Source organism: Schistocerca gregaria, chromosome 7 (assembly GCF_023897955.1).
Source record: "Schistocerca gregaria isolate iqSchGreg1 chromosome 7, iqSchGreg1.2, whole genome shotgun sequence".
Taxonomy (NCBI): domain Eukaryota; kingdom Metazoa; phylum Arthropoda; class Insecta; order Orthoptera; family Acrididae; genus Schistocerca; species Schistocerca gregaria.
In genome coordinates, this window is record NC_064926.1 from 558,177,510 (window position 1) to 558,197,012 (window position 19,503).

General features: G+C 38.3%; 1 protein-coding gene across 3 annotated transcripts in view; it reads right to left on the minus strand.

The window, feature by feature from the left end:
- Positions 1-500: 500 nt before the first annotated feature.
- Positions 501-19,503, minus strand: part of LOC126281738 (uncharacterized) — a 174,030-nt gene continuing 155,027 nt past the window's right edge. For 2 of the 3 annotated variants that reach the window (XM_049980923.1, XM_049980924.1), the window contains exons 10-12: positions 15,477-15,601; positions 5,215-5,442; positions 501-2,266 (exon numbers count right to left, since the gene is read on the minus strand). In XM_049980923.1, coding sequence (XP_049836880.1) covers positions 2,110-2,266; positions 5,215-5,442; positions 15,477-15,601 — 510 coding nt within the window. In that variant the 3' untranslated portion in view covers positions 501-2,109. Of the gene's footprint in view, positions 2,267-5,214; positions 5,443-11,973; positions 12,152-15,476; positions 15,602-19,503 lie in introns of those variants that run through there. The other variant, XM_049980926.1, reaches the window with a different exon arrangement.

Consider the following 19,503-nt stretch of genomic DNA (forward strand, 5'->3'; position numbering starts at 1 on the left):
TGGCACATTCTTCATATTCCTTTAAATTTTTCACTTACACAAAATGTTGCCACATAACTTTCTTCCCTCTAGGACATGTTCAGCTCCTAATTTAGATTAATTTTCCATTGTCTGAATATTCTCAGAGATAAATGGCATCTCAAAATCATCGTTATCCAATAGTCAAAAGTACTGAAGGTGGTAAACTGCCCTGACAAGTTCCATCTGCTTCCATTGATCAAGTGTATCCTCCTTCCAGTTTTCAGAAATACTCAGTGGGGGTTATGCCTTTTCTATTTCACCCTGTCAATGCATTCCTGGTCTGAAAAGGTGACACATTTACTTCTGCTTTCTCTCAATTATGACTATGGTGCATTAAAATTGGGGCTGTGAAATGGAGGTGAAGTAACATGATTAAAAAAGCAGCTAGTTTCCCATTTTAGAAATTGGCAATGAGGCTAGTGCCCTCACATGGCGGAACATACAGTGTTAGTTAACAAAATATTAATGAGATTGGGGGGGGGGGGGGGGGGAGGGATGCAAGCTGAATTTTAAAATGAAGTCACGGAAGTACTGATTGTTGTTATGTTTTGATATATAAGAAAGAAAACTGTTTATTATTTCAAAGAAAAGTAATACCCATAGCTTTTAATATATTTATCCCTTCTGAGAGACAAGATGTTCAACCCCTTCATCGAAAAATGTTTGTGGTTGCCTATGAAACCATGATTGTACTCAGGTATGCACTTCTTTGTGCAAAGCAAATCAGCGGCTATAAATGTTCTTCTTCAGGGCTCCAAACATATGGAAAACACATGGGGTGAGATCGGGACTGTATGGAGGATGTGTAAGGGCTTCCCAGTGAAACATCTGCAGGTTAGTTAAAACAACCTTGGCAACCTGTGGGTGGGTATTATCCTGCAATAGGATGACACTGTCTGTCAACATTCCTGATAGTTTTGACTTGATGACACACTTCAATTTTTTTAAAGTATCCACGTGCCGCCGTGGTTCCGTGTTCCAGAAACTCAATGGGCATTGGGCCCTTGCAGTCATAGAAAATAGTCATCACGATGTTCCCAGAGCTGGTGTGCACAGCTTCAGATTTTTTGGTGGGAGTGAATTCATGTGCTTCCACTGTTGGCTCTGACACTTTCTCTCTGGAATAATTATACCATATTTCACCTCCCACAACAATAAGCAAAAGAAACAATATTCTTCATCACAATACTGTTCCAGGCGCTGCAGTGATGTTGACATTCTGTTCAGCTTCTGCTGCTCTGTCAGGCCGTGACAAACCCACTGCCATACATTTTCCAGACTTCAGATGCTCTGTCATGATGGCATGACCTGTACTATGACTGATAGCTAACACAAGCTGAATGTCTTCCACCATCTGCCATTGGTCATTTCTGATAGCAGCAATAACAGAAAGGGTAATGAGATGATGACCCTGTCCTACCTGACTGCTATCTTTCAATGACACCCTATATTCCGAAAATAGTTTATTCCATGCAAACACGTGTGCATATGACGTACTGTGTATGCCACACACAGGAGTAATTTAGATGTGAATTTCAGTTCCCAACACACCCTCTGCAGGCAAAAACTGTTCTACTCCTGTTGTTCCTCTTTTCCACCTGCACAATGAAGTCAGAAGCGCACGACTCTCTGACCTCACATAGAGCACATCTAAGGAACAAATGTCACAGCAGTGAATGTGCATGCTGTTCCTTCCTGATTCCCAATAAAGGGCACTTCTCTACACACACCTACCTGCCTTATTAATGTACACATCATGCTTGTTAAGTATTCTGTCTGGTTTTCATGTAACTGCCCCTTAAACATACCTGTCCTTGAGATCACATATCTTTTTTTTTATCTCCTGTCCAAGATTTTCTCCATTTTCAATATATATCACCTTTACGCATTGACTGAATATTGTACACCACATCAGTTTCCACAAAGCTCTTAATATTTACTTTGTTTATGTTCTGCAAAACTAATGTTGTACAAAAGTTGCAGTATGTGTTCATTACATAAAAAATACATGTTTAACAAAATAACAATGTATTATAGGAAAGTCAGAATCAGTTTGGAGCAGCACAATTTCTGGAGTCTGTTCTTCAATCATGGTAAGCCTGTGATGTGTATAGATGCCTCAACTGGCCCGAGAGCAGGATGGAAGGATACCATTTCACTAGCATGAACAAGACCAGGAACATTTCTGTTAACATTCATGTCCTGGGTAACTCTCACAATTAGTGCTGGCCGCTCCTTTAAGAATCTAGAACAGAAACAAATGATAGTATAATCATAAAATATTTTAACAAGGACAAACAAGGTTTATTTCAAAAGAAGTTGCTGTGTAAATATAAATAGCAGCAGATAAAACTGTTCACACTGTCTTTTGCTGATCCACAGGGCATGGTGCTTCCATATGGCCACCACCTATAGGTGTTCTAAAATTATGATACAGCAAATATTGAAATCTAATTGAAAAGATTTTCAAAATTATTTTCGTCTTTCATTGAACTTTGACATTAAAGAAATTATGTGAGTCAGAGAGAAAAAAATTAGTGAATAGGAAATATTTTTTTCAGGAAATATGGGACTAATTGTTGAGCTTTACCCATGTTGCATGAAAAAAACACAAATAATCTAAGTGGCTGATGCAAGAACCACATCTGACTGCAACCTCTAGGGTGCCTAATGACAAATAAAGGAGGCAGATGGAATTTGCACACAATCAAAGACTCATGGATGAAACTATGCAATTAAAAGATTTCTATTAATTACTGTGAGGTCACACAGCATCAATTCTGTTCTTGTTTTTTCATCTCATCCAACTAGGGACCATGTCAATTCAACTTTCTCTTTTCCTGAGCTTCAACTGCTGCTTTCATCTCCAGTGTTTATCTTTTGTCATTTGGGTCCACACTTGCCCTGTCCACTGCTTCTGATTTTCCTGGAAAGAGAAGTTTCCAGTTTTCATAGACCTTTTTCAATTTCTGTGAACCATCCTTCTTTGGTTATCTATCTTGAAGGTTGATTAATGTCCTTATAAAAATCCTTCCTGGGCTCGTGTAGCCACGAAAGGCAGTCCTCCTTTCCTGAATTTTGTCACTTACCCTCTCCATGTGGTTACACAATTTGTGGCTGTGATGTCTTTTGTACTCGCTGATTTCTTTGATGAGATGCAGGATTTTTCTCAAAATCTTTCTTTTTTGGCCTCATGTTTCTCCATTAGACCTTTCTTGTTAATTGTAAGTATCTCTGCCACATATAAAGCCTCTGCTTGATTAACAGTACCATAGCATCTAATTTTGCTATTTAGCGATATCAATCTCTTATTGTAGATAACTTTAGGTGGTTGGTAGGCCACTACCAATTTGTTAACACATGACAAGAAGACATCTTTCCCTCTTAGGCTAGATTTTATCCATTCACTTATGTATTTAAACCTTTCTCCCTGTTTAATTTTTCCTAGTGCAACCTCCAGTTCTCTTGGCATTTATTTTTATGTTTGTCATAAATTGTATCTTCTCAAAGAGGATTTCAACCCAGCCTTCACTGCCTGTGTCTGCAGTTGGTTAAGTTGTTTTGCTGGCATATTTATGCAGTCTGGACAGTCACTAGATCATCTGCAAAGGCCAGACAGTGAATTGTAAGATTCTTATACTTGTAGCCTAGTGTTACTCCATTTTCTACCTCTGAATTGTTCACTTGTTTCCACCATTCACATGTGATCTTTACTAAAATACATTTGAAGAGCACAGGTGTTAGTCCATGTCCTGGTCTCACTCCTGTTCTGATTTCAAAGGTATCAGACATCTCCCTTCTAAACTTCAGTTTGGTGGTGGTGGTGGTAGGGTGTGCTGGTCACTCACTTTTATCTTGTTATCTAAGCCAAACTCTCAAAAGTTTTAAAGTAGGGTGGTTCAATCAATTGAGTTATACACCTTCCTGAAACTGATGAATGTCACCATGAATTCCTAGTTCCTGAGTTTCAGATATGAAAGGATTAACTTCAGACTCATAAATGCTAAAGCATATGCTCTTCCCTGCCTATAATTCCCTTGGCATTTTGCTAATTGGGGACTGAGTTGTTGCTTTGCCCTATTCTGCAGATCTTTTGGAAGGATCCTGCTGTTAGAAGAATAGAGATGCCACAGTAGGTATTCACATCTGTTCTGTCCCCTTTCTTAAGTAGTGGATGAATTATGGCTAAGCTCCATCCACTTGAAAGTTTTTTGCTTTCCCAAATACCTTGAATAATTGCAACAAGTTTATCAATTGCTTTACCCCTGCATGTTTCTACAGTTCAACAGTTCAGTAATTGTCATATCTTAACCCAGTGCCTTGTCGCCTTTCAGCACTTGGATGATCTTCCCAATATCTTTCTTCATGAGCAGAGGTGTAGCTGGGTTTGAATTATTTTCATAAATGAGTGCAGTCTCTGGAACCTCACAGTTTAGGAGACATTCAAAATAATTTGCTAGAGCCTGGCAATTGTTGTCATTACTGTGGGCTACTTTCCCTTTGAAATCTTTCAACTGTGATCTTTGGGGACATAATATTTGTTCAGCAAGTGTTGGGATGATTTATGTAAGTTAATACATATTTTTTTTTGGAAGTCTTGCTCAATCCGTAGCAAGTGATTCTTATTAAATGCATGCTTCACATTACCAACATAGTGGAGAACCAAGCATACCCACATATAAGCTATTATTACGATGGGAGCACCAGTCTTAAGGACATTTTTTAAAGCAACAGCCAGCTATTCACGTGGTTAAATCTGACATCATTTTTCAAAGCTGGCGCATTGGCCACTGTCATCAATCCGTAAGGCACATTTGATCCAGGGCCGGCACATATCCCTGTGTTCCAGAAATGAGTGTTTTTACATGCTCAGCTGTCCAGGCTGGTGTCAGCAAGAACTTTGTTACTGTAAAAATGCACACAACAGTTCTTGCACATTTTCACTGAACTTTAACTCCCTAGTCCTGAAGCACAAGAAATTAGAACATCCTATACAAAAAATGTGTTTCTCAGCCTCTAGCTTGAAATGTTCACTAGCACAATAGTGACAATAACATCAGTGAAAGTCACTGGGTACACTGTAAGAAGAATGAGATTGCCTCCTATGCTCAGTTACAATACTCCAAAAATAACAAAGAAAAGGTTCACAGAGAGTAAATTATCAGACAATGTATGGATATAATATAGCATTACCTTTCTTTCACAATTTTGTTCACAGTTTTCTCCTGTTGCTGTGTAACTGATGGCATAGCACACATAAAATAAACTAGTTTGGAAGACTTCGCAATTATGTCAATTATGCTAGCAAGATCTGGCTTGATCTTGTTGCGTATTGAACGAATCACAACTCTTTCTACAAGTGGACATAGTTTTAGATGTTCCAACAGTGACTCTATTTTGCCCAAATTTGAGTGTTCAATTCTGTAACAGGCAGAAAAGTTAGGAGTATTAACTAAGTAAATAACAAAAGAACACAATTTATACTGAACTTACATTAATAAGGAAAGAATAAATACCAAGGAATAAATCTGCACAACAAGTTTCCCAAAGAGCCTAACTAAGCTACACAGTCTACACAATGAGGAATTATACATAGTGGCAGTTCAGTAAGTACAAGTAAATAATAATAATAATGATAATAATATTAAAATATTTATCATTTCACATAACACATTAATGAAATTATTTTCTTTATTTTCATTTTCTTTTTTTGTCCTTGTTTTCTGGGAAACATTACTCCCAAAGCTATATGCTGTATAAAACTAACACCCCATCCTCTTTCTAAATTCAACACCTCACTGATTTTAAAGAATTGCTAAGTCAGTTTTTCATGTTAGCAGATGGGAAGTGTACCACACAAAATGGAAACCAAAAATCGTCACTATGGTCATGAAGTCAGCCAGTAGTACATGTAGAGTTACATTATGCTTGTATAGGGGTGTGCAGTAACAGAGTGAGAAATTAATGAATGGTGTAGTACTAGCCTTTTGCATCTTTTAATAACTTCTTTGATACACAATACTGTAGACAATGGACAAACTGAATGATTTAGCACTATTTTAAACAGACCAGCCTTATATTAGGAGGATGGAGGTTCCAACCTACTTCCAGCCATCCTGATTTAGGTTGGATGGTTCCTACACAAGGCTATGTCTGACCATCTGCCATTGTCAAACTAGACCTGTACATATGTAAATGCCTGTACATATGAATTATTTTATTTTTGTTATTATTCAATTGTAATTCTGTGACATGTCCAGTATCCTTGTAAAAGTTATCTATGGATGATTAAAGCTACTACAGGGGGTGGAAAAGGAGAGGAGCAGGGAAGGGAAAAGGCAAGAGGGAGCACTAGCAGAGGGTGGCACACAACGAGGGTGAGGGGACATGAATAGGCAGGAGGCTATAGGACAGAGGGGGGTGGGGAGTGTTAGTTGGAGGTTGTGGTGACAGTAGGCTGCTGTAGATGATTGAGGCCGGCATTATTTTGGGAGCAGAGAATGAGTTATAAGGGTAACCCCCATTTGTACAGTCCAGAAAAACCTGAGGTGGAGGGGAGGGTCCATATGGCTCAGGTTGTAAAGCAGCAACCACTGAAATCAAGCTGGTATGTTCAGCTCCATGTTGTACCATGGGATGGTCTACCATGGTCTTGGTCACAGTTTGGTGGTGGCCATTCATGCTAGCGGACAACTGGTTGGTCAGCTTACCCATATAAAAAGCTGTGCAATGATTTCAGCAGAGCATCTGATGGGATATGATAAGTCTGTGATACGGCTGGAATAGGAAATGCTGGATGGGTGGGTTGGGCAGGTCTCGCACCTGGGTCTTCCATATGGATATGATACCTGTGGCAAGGCAAGGGTTTGTGTTTGAGTGTGGCACAGGTAAGGACTACGATGTTGTAGCGTTTGTGTGTGTGAGAGAACACCACTTCAGGAAGGGGCGGAAGGATCTAGGGTAGGATGTCCCTCATTTCAGGGCATGATGATAAGTAATCAAAGCTCTGACAAAGGGCGTGGTTTAGTTGTTCCAGTCCTGAGTGATACTGGATGAAGAAGGGGGCACTCTTTTTGTAGTTGCTTCTTGGGGGTGGTGGGAGGATTGAGGGCGTGTGGGGAAATGACACAGGAAATCTCTCCACCATCCCCAATCGTTTATCTTCTGAATCTCTACTTGTCACTGTTCATGCCACTTCACTATACACCAACATCCCTCATGCCCATGGGCATGCCACTATTGAACACTGCTTTTCCCAATGTCATTCCTATTCCAACCTGTTTATGGGCCATCTAGGTGAAACCTTTGTAGCCTCCAAAAACCCCAAACACCTGGTCTGGTTCAGGTTCACTGTAAATAGCTTCATGATCTGGACACAGGGCCAAGACACCCTACCCTCATCTCTTCACAACCTCAGCACCTTCTCTCCATTTCTTTCAACTGATCCTCTGTAAAACAGTGTGGTGTGTTCCTAAATGTTGATCACCTGCTCTCTAATGGCTCCATCCACCCCTCTATCCACATTAAACCCGCCAACACCAACAGTATCCGCATTTCTCATTTGAAGGAGAAAGCTGGTGACTGAAGTTTCATGAGAATGTTGTCCCACAACAAAAAATGCCTTTGTTTCAATTATTGCCACCCAAATTTTCTTATAATATATCTCTCCCCTATTTTGTGATAATAAAAAACAATCTGCCCTCCTTTGAACATTTTTAATGCCTAAAGTCATATCTGATGTGCACCCACACTGCACAGCAATACTACAGAAGAGGACAAAGAAGCACAGTGCAGGCAGTCTCTTTAGTAGAACTGTTACATTTTCCAAGTGTTCTGCCAATAAACGACAGTCTTTGGTTTCCTTTCCCCCCATCATTGTCAATGAGATCATTCCAATTTTACTTATTTGTAATTGTAATCTCTATGTATATAACTGAGTTCACAGCCTTCAGATTTGTGTGGCTTATTGAGTAACTGAAATTTAGTGGAGTCCTTCAGGCTTTTCATTATTTAGAGTCAATTGCCACTTTTCTCACCATACAAATATCTTGTCCAAATCATTTTGCAATTGGTTTTGATTATCTGATGACTTTACTATATGATAAATGACACCAACAAATGCAAGCAATCTGTGTATGATGCTCATATTGTATCCTAAATTGCTTATAGAGATCAGGAACAGCAGATGGCCTATACCACTTCCTTGGGGAATGGCAGATATTAATTATGTTTTACTTGATGACTCTCAGTCAGTTACTACAAACCGTGATCTTTCTCACAGAAAATAATGATCCATTTGCACAATTGAAATAATACTCTGTAGGGACCCAATCTGATTAAAAGTCATTTGTGAGGAATGGTGTCAAAAGCCTTCTGTAAATGTAAATATATGGAATCAATTTGACATCCCTTGTCAATAGCACTCATTACCTCACGAGGACAAAGAGCTAGTTGTGTTTCACAAGAATGATACTTTCTCAATCCATGCTGGATATCTGTCAACAAATCGTTTTCTTTGGGGTAAGTCATAATGTTCTAACACATAATACGTCCTAAAAATCTACTGCACATTGACATTAGTGATATAGATTACTCCTGTTTCCTTTCTTGACCACTGGTGTGACCAGTATAATTTCCCAGTATTCAGGTACGGATCTTTTGATGAGCAAGCAGTTGCATGTGGTTGCTGAATATGGAGATATTGTATAAACATACTCTGAAAGGAACATACCTGGTATATACTCAGGACCGGATCCTAGGATATCTACATTTCAGTTGCTCATGTTGGCACTTGTTCTTGATTCAAATTCTGGAATATTTACTAACACATATGTCTAGTATGCTCCCAATATTTGCTCATACAATAAAACATGTGTACCAATATATGCAAAAATGAAGTAATGTTGATGGTTAACTTAAAGAGATTTCTCTAACTCAATTTAATGAATATTTTGACTAAAATGTGTTGTATTTAGTAGGAGGCTTTGGACTGTCTTTATCATTTGAATGAGCCATTGTTGAGCATCGTGACTTTCATTAATGACCAAACTAAGTGAATTGCTGCAGTGTGCTATTGCCTGATGGATTAGTACAAGACAGTACTGTGTGAGAACTGTGGCATCTAGTTTAACAATATAACTTTGAGGCTAATAAATGTGTAAAAAAAAAGTGTGACCTAAATTGTGGTGTTGGGTACATTTTTTGAGCAAACACCATTAATTTCTGAATAAGATTTTCAGCTCCTAGACAAAGGATTGACATGCTACTGAGGAGGTGACCAAGAATACGAAGATCGTATTGTGGCTTTACATTCTGTATGCAACCCTCTCTCTGCTGTCACATCAAAGGAAGCCACAACAATGGTCTGTGGTGATCCAATCATCACTGCACTGTCCATACAGACACTTGTCTTGCTGTAAAGAAACCCATTTTCTGACACAAAGGACATAGCCATGCAATCCAGTACGGCTGAAGGAACAAAATGTCTACGCCCACAGTTGCTAACTATGTGGGGCCATTGAGAAGCTGCATGGCACTGAGTATGGCTCTGCTGGATGTGTGCACTCTACATTTTAACAATGATCATGGGATTCTGACTATGTGAGGGGAAAAATCGTATAATGATAAATCGCAGGTTTGACAGGTCAGAATCCTGCCGTTGTGGAACTCTGACGCACACCTGTCTCCTCCTCACACAAGGCACAACACACACTACTCAAAGACAACCAATATTCAAATGCAATTTCTGAATGAGACTGACTGCATAATCCTTCCTTGTACAAAGAATTTAAATTGCATTACTTCCATGTGCTTTGTGCAGCTAGCACAGAAATGCTGATCATTCACATATCCAAGCATGTAGAACAGTTCAAACCAACTTGACTTTTTGCATTCTGTCTTCCCAGCATTGCAATTTCAATGGCTAGCAGCGTGTATATTTTATAGATTCCTGGACACTGAAGATGTGACAATGCTTAATCAATGGATCAAGTAATATGTATGTTGAGCTTTGGGCAATGTACTGTGGCTTCAGGATGCTACAAATTTGTGTCCAGAATGCCCTCAAAGAATTGCCTGAGAATGTTGTTTTTAAGCACTACGAATGAAAACTTTGAAAATGTAACACAAATAAAGGTGTCAATTTGTCAGTACATTTTAGTAAGCTTCTGCACAATCTTTAAACTGACAAAGTCCCATCTATTCAGAATAGATATACAGAGTATTACACATAAGATTTTGTTTACAGAACATCTACAACCGAGCTGCTTGTTCAGAATGAAAATATCCACCCCAGTTGTCATTTTGTTTTATAATAAAACATGACTGGTTTGGGGAAAATTATATTCCCACCTCCAAGTGTGCAAATTTACTGAAACAAGAGAGGATACATTTCATTTCCGTATCTGGGTTCCCTGTTTTCTAAACTGACTAACCCAATCACACTTTTTCAGTATGTTTGTATGTGAATTACCATTGGTAGTTACTTTATTTACAATTCCATGAAAACTTATATTATATTTCCTCCCTTGTTTTAGTGAATTTGTGCACCTACAGATGGGAATATAATTTTTCCAAAACTAGTGGCATTTATAATAAAACAAAGTGATGGCTGAAGTGTCTATTTTCAGTCTCATCAAGTATCGGTCATTTGAATTTGAGATCTTGCAGATGTGAGGTATCAGTCAGTTCATTTATAATTTTCTAGATGCAAGGTATTGCATATTTGAAATATGAATGTGGGTCTACCCAAATCCTCAACAGTTGTGTAAAAATACAGTTTTCAATCAGAATTGCAATGTTCCTAAATTTCATTCAAATACCCAATAATGAATGAAATAATTCATTTTGTAACACTGAAACATATGCAACTATTGTAATGCAAGTACACAAAGAGTTCTGTGAATCATCTGGATGGTGGTGGTGGTTGTTGTGGTCTTCAGTTGAAAGACTGGTTTCATGCAGCTCTCCATGCTACTCTATCCTGTGCAAGCTTCTTCATCGCCAAGTAACTACTGCAGCCTAAATCTTTCTGAATTTGCTTACTGTATTCATCTCTTCATCTCCCTCTGTGATTTTTACCCCTTACACTTCCCTCCCTAAACACGAGACCCCTTTAGGCCTCATAATGTGTCCTACCAACTGATCACGTCTTCTAGCCAGGTTCTACAACAAATTAATCTTCTCACCAATTCTGTTCAGTACTTCCTCATAAGTTATGTGATCTGTCCACATTTCAAAAGCTTCTATTCTCTTCTTGTCTAAACTGTTTATTATCCATTTTTCACTTCCACAAATGGCTACACTCCATGTGAATACTTTCAGAAAGGATTTCCTGAAAGTTAAATTCTATACTCAATGTTAACAAATCTCACTTCTTCACAGATTCTTTCCTTGCCATTGCCAGTCTATATTTTATATCCTCCCTAATTCAACCATTATCAGTTATTTTGCTTCCCAAATAGCAAAACTCATCTACTATTTCAAGTGTCTCATTTCCTAGTCAAATTCCCTCAGCATCACCCGACTTAATTTGATTACATTCCATTACCCTCATTTTTCTTTTGTTGTGTTCATCTTGTATCCTCTTTTCAAGACATTATCCATTCCATGAAGTTAAAATCTTCTGGGTTATTAGGCTGCGTCACGTTTCTTCTAAAATGATCGCTGTTTCGACCCCTCTGCTGGCATCTTCCTCAGGATCTTCTGGTGTTCACTAATGCTCGAACTGTTCTAGCAGTATTGGACACCAGAATATCCTGAGGAAGATTCCAGCAGAGGGGTCGAAATGTCGATCATTTTAGAAGAAACATGATGCGGCCTAATAACCCAGAAGATTTTAACTTCAGAGACAATGGCCACAAAAGCCTGCACACTTACAAACTGTCCAATCCATTCATCTGCTCTTCCAAGTCCCTTGCTGTCTCTAACAGAATTGTAATGTAATTGGCATACCTCAAGTTTTTATTTCTTTTCCTTGAACTTCTACTCCAAATTTTCTTTGGTTTCCTTTACTGCTTGTTCAGTGCACAGGTTGAATAAGATCGGTGATAGGCTACAATCCTGCCTCAGTTCCTTCTCAATCACTGCTTCTCTTTTGTGCCCCTCAATTCTTATAACTGCCATCTGGCTTCTGTAAAAATTGTAAATCGCTTTTCACTCATTGTATTTTACCCCTTCCACCTGTAGAATTAGAAACACAGTATTCCAGTCAACATTCTCAAAATCTTTCTATAAGTCAACAAATGCTATAAACATAGATTTACCTTTCCTTAACTTGTCTTCTATGAGAAATCATAGGTCACTATTTTCTTGCATGTTCCTACAGTTCTCCAGAAGCCAAACTGATGAGCAAGATGTTTGAGACAGGTAAAATAACCTCAGGCTTCAAATAGAATATAATAATTCCAATTCCAAAGAAAGCAGGTGCTGACTGGTGTGAAAATGACTGACCTATCAGTTTAATAAGTCACAGGATCAGTTTGGTTCATTTGGATGGTAAATACTATGAATTGTATGCATAATCTTTGATTTTCTCCATAACCTCTGGCGGACACACACACACACACACACACACACACACACACACACACACACACCAATGAGCTGGAGGAAGTTGGTGAAGATGTTGATGATCAGTGGAGAGAGACAGACAGACAGACAGACAGACAGAGAGAGAGAGAGAGAGAGAGAGAGAGAGAATAATACAGGGTGATTCAAAAAGAATACCACAACTTTAGGAATTTAAAACTCTGTAACGACAAAAGGCAGAGCTAAGCACTATCTGTTGGCGAATTAAGGGAGCTATAAAGTTTCATTTAGTTGTACATTTGTTCGCTTGAGGCGCTGTTGACTAGGTGTCAGCGTCAGTTGATGCTAAGATGGCAATCGCTCAACAGAAAGCTTTTTGTGGTATTGAGTACGGCAGAAGTGAATCGACGACAGTTGTTCAGCGTGCATTTCGAACGAAGTATGGTGTTAAACCTCCTGATTGGTGGTGTATTAAACGTTGGTATAAACAGTTTACAGAGAATTGGTGCTTGTGCAAAGGGAAAAGTTCTGGACGGCCGAGAACGAGTGATGAAAATGTAGCACGCATTCAGCAAGCATTTGTTCGCAGCCCAGGAAAATCGACTCGCAGAGCTAGCAGAGAGGTGCAAATTCCACAATCAACTGTATGGAGAGTCCTACGAAAAAGGTTAGTTATGAAACCTTATCGTCTGAAATTGGTTCAAGCACTGTCTGCAGCTGATAAGATTAAAAGAATCGATTTCTGTGATTTTATCCTTGCTCAAATGGAAACAGATGAATCTTTCATTTCAAAGATTGTGTTTAGTGATGAAGCAACTTTCCACACTAATGGGAAAGTCAACCATCACAATGTCTGTATATGGGGCACTGAGAATCCGTGGGAAACAACTCAGTATGAACGTGACTCACCTAAGGTGAACGTTTTCTGTGACATTTCAGCCAATAAAGTTTTTGGTCCCTTTTTCTTCGAAGGTGCTACTGTAACTGGACTACAGTATCTGGAGATGTTAGAGAATTGGCTGTTCCCTCACCTTGAACAAGAAGCATAACAATTCATATTTCAGCAGGATGGAGTGCCACCACATTGGCACTTACCTGTCCGTAACTACCTGAACGTCAACTACCCGAGGCGATGGATCGGCCGCCAGACAGCTCATGACAGAGCACTCCATCACTGGCCTCCAAGAAGCCCTGATCTTACCCCCTGCGATTTTTTCTTATGGGGGTATGTTAAGGATATGGTGTTTCGGCCACCTCTCCCAGCCACCATTGATGATTTGAAACGAGAAATAACAGCAGCTATCCAAACTGTTACGCCTGATATGCTACAGAGAGTGTGGAACGAGTTGGAGTATCGGGTTGATATTGCTCGAGCGTCTGGAGGGGGCCATATTGAACATCTCTGAACTTGTAATTTCTTAGACTTTCCCGGCGATTTGATGACATCTCGTGGAAATCGGGTTTTCTGCCGGATTAGAAAACCCGATTAGAAAACCCAATTTCCACGAGATGTCATCTGTGAACTTGATTTTTGAGTGAAAAAAAAACCTTTTTAAATACTCTTTGTAATGATGTATAACAGACGGTTATATTATGTTTCTTTCATTAAATACACATTTTTAAAGTTGTGGTATCCTTTTGAATCACCCTGTACATTGAGTTGAAGAAAAATAAACAAGTAATTAAATCTTCTATTTTATTCATGAAAATCCAGGAAATTTAAAGCATTTGACTGCAAGGAAAAACTGTGGACCTGAAATTCCTGCATTACTATCAACTATGACAATGATGCTAGGAATCCATTGAGAAAACAGATAAGTTATAACTAACTGTAACAATTTGTCTTTAACATTTTTAATAAGTGCAGAAAAACTGAATATTTCAATAAAAAGCACTTAGAAATTTTAAGTTTCATAGTTAGGTGAGAACTTGTAGTTACAGAGGGCATCCCTTTTCAAAACTAAATTATGTCACTTTCTGTCTTACCAATCTTCTGTAGTACTGATGGCTTTGCGACTACAAGCTTACAAAATAAGAGACTGTCTTAACAAGTTTTATGCTTCTTAAGTGTTGTCATAAATATTATAAGGTAATCATTATATCTTTAATAACTGCATAGTTTACATCTGCATTCTTCTACAGAAAAGCATTTGCCCAGTATAATGACAATTTGGCCCTTCAACTTGTTCTATGCATCTCATCCTTTGAAGATAATAATTACTTATTGTTGTGTTTACATTAAAACAGTAGGAAGTTCGTTGACTGTGTAACTGTAAAATGATCAACAGTTAAACATCTGTAACTTTAATCTTGACATACTCCACATCCAGACAGGCCAAGCAGTGTATGAGTTCTATGGAATGTATACTCAATAAATAAATACATCATTTATTATCAAATGCAAACAACTGGAATATGCAAAAAGTTTCCAAGTTGGGAGGTCTAGGCCCAAGAGTGCTGCCAACTGTCATTCTTTGCACTAAACGTGATTTTCATATGTCTGTTTTGAGGAATGTAACTAATAATATTGCTCCACAGGTAGTAGCAGACCAATAAAAGAGGAAAATTGATGATTAGATGCCAATATCTAATTATATTTTTAAAAAATTAAAAATAAACAGCAGCTGGTTGATGGGTCACATAATACAGAAAGTAAGTATAAAATGAAAACAGAATTATAATTGAGACTGAAGTGGACAACTACTGTGAGAAAAGAAACAATAAGCAAACAACAGAGCAGAAGAAGACAGGTGACATGGAAAACTGCATGGGACACCATAAAAAAATAAGACAGAGATCAAACTCAAACATGAATCTAAAAGAGAGAAAAGGCAATAACAAAAAAGAAGAGTAATTAATGAAAATGAGGAAGATGGCTATGAGAATGTAGAAAGTAAGTTATGTTTTCCAAGTTTCTGTCAGCTTACCTGAAGTCCCTCAAGACTTTACAATGTTTTAAAGCATTGCAGATATCTGGAAGGTAAACACAGTGTCCTTGCAAACCCAAACTATTCAGGGAAATGCTTTGAAGATTCTCGCAGTTTGAAGTTATCTGAAAGAATACCATACTCAATGACAAAAATGATTTAAATACAATCAAGATCTGAAAACATATTTTAGTGCAAGAAGAAGAGCCATGGGCACAGTTAAGAATTTTCATACAATTTGTTGCTCCTGACATAATAAGTTGTCTACACAAAGGCTGGGACAGGGGAAAGGAAGCCCTCATAATGATCTCTTTCTGTAGTACTTTGTCTTTTATAAATAATAATAATAAAGGAGAACTGGAACTAAATTCTTCCTACAATCAAACTGTGTGTGTGTGTGTGTGTGTGTGTGTGTGTGTGTGTGTGTGTGTGTGTGTGTGTGGGCACCTGCACGCGCTCTAATTATCCACTGTATGAACACGTTAGGTACAGTTGCTTTTGACTCGAGCAAAGGCAAGGAGACACACTGGCCAGCAGGCACATTGTTCAGTCAGTTTAGTACAGCCAGGGGAAGCAGTCCCACCAGGAAGGCATTTGCTGAATAACCCATACATTTTAAGCTGCAGAAGTTGAGATTTGTTTTGACAGCAAGATTCATTACTTGTATCTGCTTTTCCCATTGGAAATTTCTGTGTGCTAGTGGGTAAAGGCATAAATTTACAGGACCCAGTGCTGAACTCTTCCAAAAGTAGAGGAATGCAGCAACAACCAATTCCTAGCAGCCTCACAGGGTGTAAAAAAATTTGAAGTCACACTCTGTCCCAGAAAAACGCCACCTTTGCAACTGATAATGGAAATCTGATACATTGCCTTCTTTAAACAATGGAAAATCCAGGATAGAATGTAACAATATAATGAAAATGATAGTTGCTACTCATCATATAGCAGAGATATGGAGTCACAGAAGGGCACAACAAAAAGACTGTCGGAAGTTAGCTTTCAGCCTACAAGGCCTTTGTCAAAAAAAGGAAACATACACACACTCACGCAAATGCAACTCTCACACACATGACCACAGTCTCTAGGAGCTGGAACCAGAGACTGTGGTCATGTGTGTGTGTGTGTGTGTGTGTGTGTTTTCTATTTTTGGCAAAGGCCTTGTAGGCAGACAGCTAACTTTCTGACAGTCTTTTTGTTGTGCAGCTCAGCATCTCCACTATATGGTGAGCAGCAAGTATCCTTTTCATTACATTGTTTTATTTGGAAGCCAAGAGACAAGAGGAAAATTTAGCCATTCTGCTGCGGGATGTAGAAATGACAGGCAGACATTATAATGTGGGAAGTATGAAGACACAGATTACAAGCAGTACACAGTGTGAACGATGGCACGAGCTGGTGGGAGTGACACAAACATGCCATCAGTCACAAAGATGTGCTAAGCATGCACAGCTACAGAGAACCAGTTAATTCTTTCCCCAAATCCCAATAACATGCACCTCAGCTGTATCTTCCACAGTGCTTCCTAAGATTAAAAAGTCATGTTTGGCATTCAATAATTTAACTGCATGGCAACTGAACATTCATTCATTCATTCACGGATGTCAGATTCTTTGTGTATGATTTGTGTGAATAAACTACTTCAGGAGAAGGAAGGAAGATCAGAGTTTAATGTCTGTTGACAGTGAGGTCATTACAGACAGATCACAGTTTCTGCTGAAGGAAGGAGAGGGACGGAAATCAGCAGTGTCCTTTTGATGTGATTTAGAGAAATTGTTTTAAAATTCCTTTAGAGCGAATGGTTCTTCCAGTAGGGAAAACTCAGCAACCCACTATTCTTTCTTTCGATTCCTCCTCCTCCTCCTCCTCCTCCACCAATAATGCATAATGCATATCTGATCCAGCAATTAATCAGCACATAATTGGCAATTAGTTAAAGGTGTATGTAAGCCTATTGATCTATTTAAACAACAGAAAATATAAGATAAATGATAAAATATAAAAAGGATAGGTTGCTACTCAGCATGTAGAGAAGACATCAAGTTGCAGAGACAGGAACAATGAAAAAAGAACTGCTAAAATATTAAGCTTTTGGATAAAGTCTACAATAAAAAATACACACTCATTCACACAAGCACCATCTCTGGGCACTGGAGCCTGACACATATACGTATTACAATATCGTCTCTTCTAAATATGGAAGCTAGAGCACACCATGGAGGTGGGTTACTAAACAACATCAATGCCAATTAAAGGGAAGAAGGCCAAAATTTAATGACTTGTTGACAGCATCCCCATTACATACAGAGCACAAGTTCAGTTAACAAGGATTGGGAATCATATCAGCTGTGACATTTCTGACAGAATTATTCCTGCATTCACTTGAATGTTATTACTAAAGTAAGTGAATCCTATTCCTGGATATGAGTCTAGTCTTCTATTCTCCACCTCATTTGATCCATAATTTATTTATTTGTTGTTCACCAACATATGTTGAAATAGACAATTTTGCATTTCAAATTTTATATCATGTTTAATATTTTAGTATACTATTGCGACAAATTTCCTTAGTATTGGCAAATTGATGTGGTGCACTTGGAAATGGTAAGAAACACTCGACATACTCCATGTTGAAGGTTTTTGCATGCACTTTGACTGTTTCAGGAACACAAAATACTGAATTTTTATTTCCTTTTCAGCTTTATTATTACAGTAAATGATAGGTTTGAACAATACATCGGGCTGAGAAGATTTATTGTTTACATTTAAATTCTGTAACACTGTAAAAACATTTATCAACTAACAGTTTTTGAAGATGCTTCTCAAAAGTATCATTTGGCAAATCTCTCACTGATGGTGGTAGCTTGTTATATGGCTTTATTCCCGTGTGTTTAAAACTACCTTGGATCTTGCACAGTCTTGTACATTCTATGTCTAGTTTATTTCTATTTCATGTGAATGAATAGCTGTTCTTCAGTGTAAAAAGTTGGTTTTTCTTTCTTTCATTTTTGAAAGAAGACATGTTTTAATATAAAAGGAAGGTAGAGTTGAGATGTTTAGGTCTTCAAAATGCTTTTGACATGATTCTTGGCTTGTAATTCCTGTGATTGCTCTTGTAGCTTTTTCTGTCACAGGAACACTGTCTGAGCACCACGAATGTCAGGTAAGTGCAGTACATATACAGCAAAACTTAGATCACACATTTAAAATATATGTCCCATGACTTTTTAAATTAAACTGGCCTGAGGTCAGTTCACTTACTCTATGACACAGGCTATCACAACAAAATGGTGAGTTTAGGAGACAGCAATAAATGCATAGTGATTTTATGATATCGGAACTTTGGTAAACAAGCAAAATCTATTATACATTGACAAGGACTATGAGACTAAACAATGATGTAACATTATACAAAAACTACAAACCACATTCAATCTGTCTTGGGCAACAAAAATTTCTGATACTGTGGTATTGTCATTCAGAATGCCTGAGGAGGAATGGTAAATACTGATCAATACTGGAGGTTAGGACAAGGACGATTATTTGAAACAAAAATGTCCAGTAAACTTGGGCTCTTGAAATGTATTCTTTAAATGCTATGAGCACTTTTTCATTTTCAATTTTGTGAAACAAATCTCATCTATTGCAAGCTCTCTGCTTCCTGTGTTTCTAGAGAACGTAGTATGGACCAAAACAATAAAACAATTTTCTAGTAAACATGAGCTCTAAAATGCATACCTTAAGAGCTGTGAGAGCCTGATCAGGAGAAGAGATGTGCTTCACAGTAGCGAAGATGAACAAGTGCTGAGAGTTCTTAAGTTATCCACTTTCGAGCCCATGCTTACTGCAATTTCTGCTTTGAATGATTGTTCCAGTCCTGTCCCTCAACATTGACCATTCCTCCTCGGACACTCTGCATTTTATGACCATATTCCCAAGAGAATAGTTCCATTTGAGTTCACACTTCTGCCACAGCTGTGAACAATAAGTGTGCAGGTGCATGTACTTCTCTAGATCAGGGCTTCCCAAC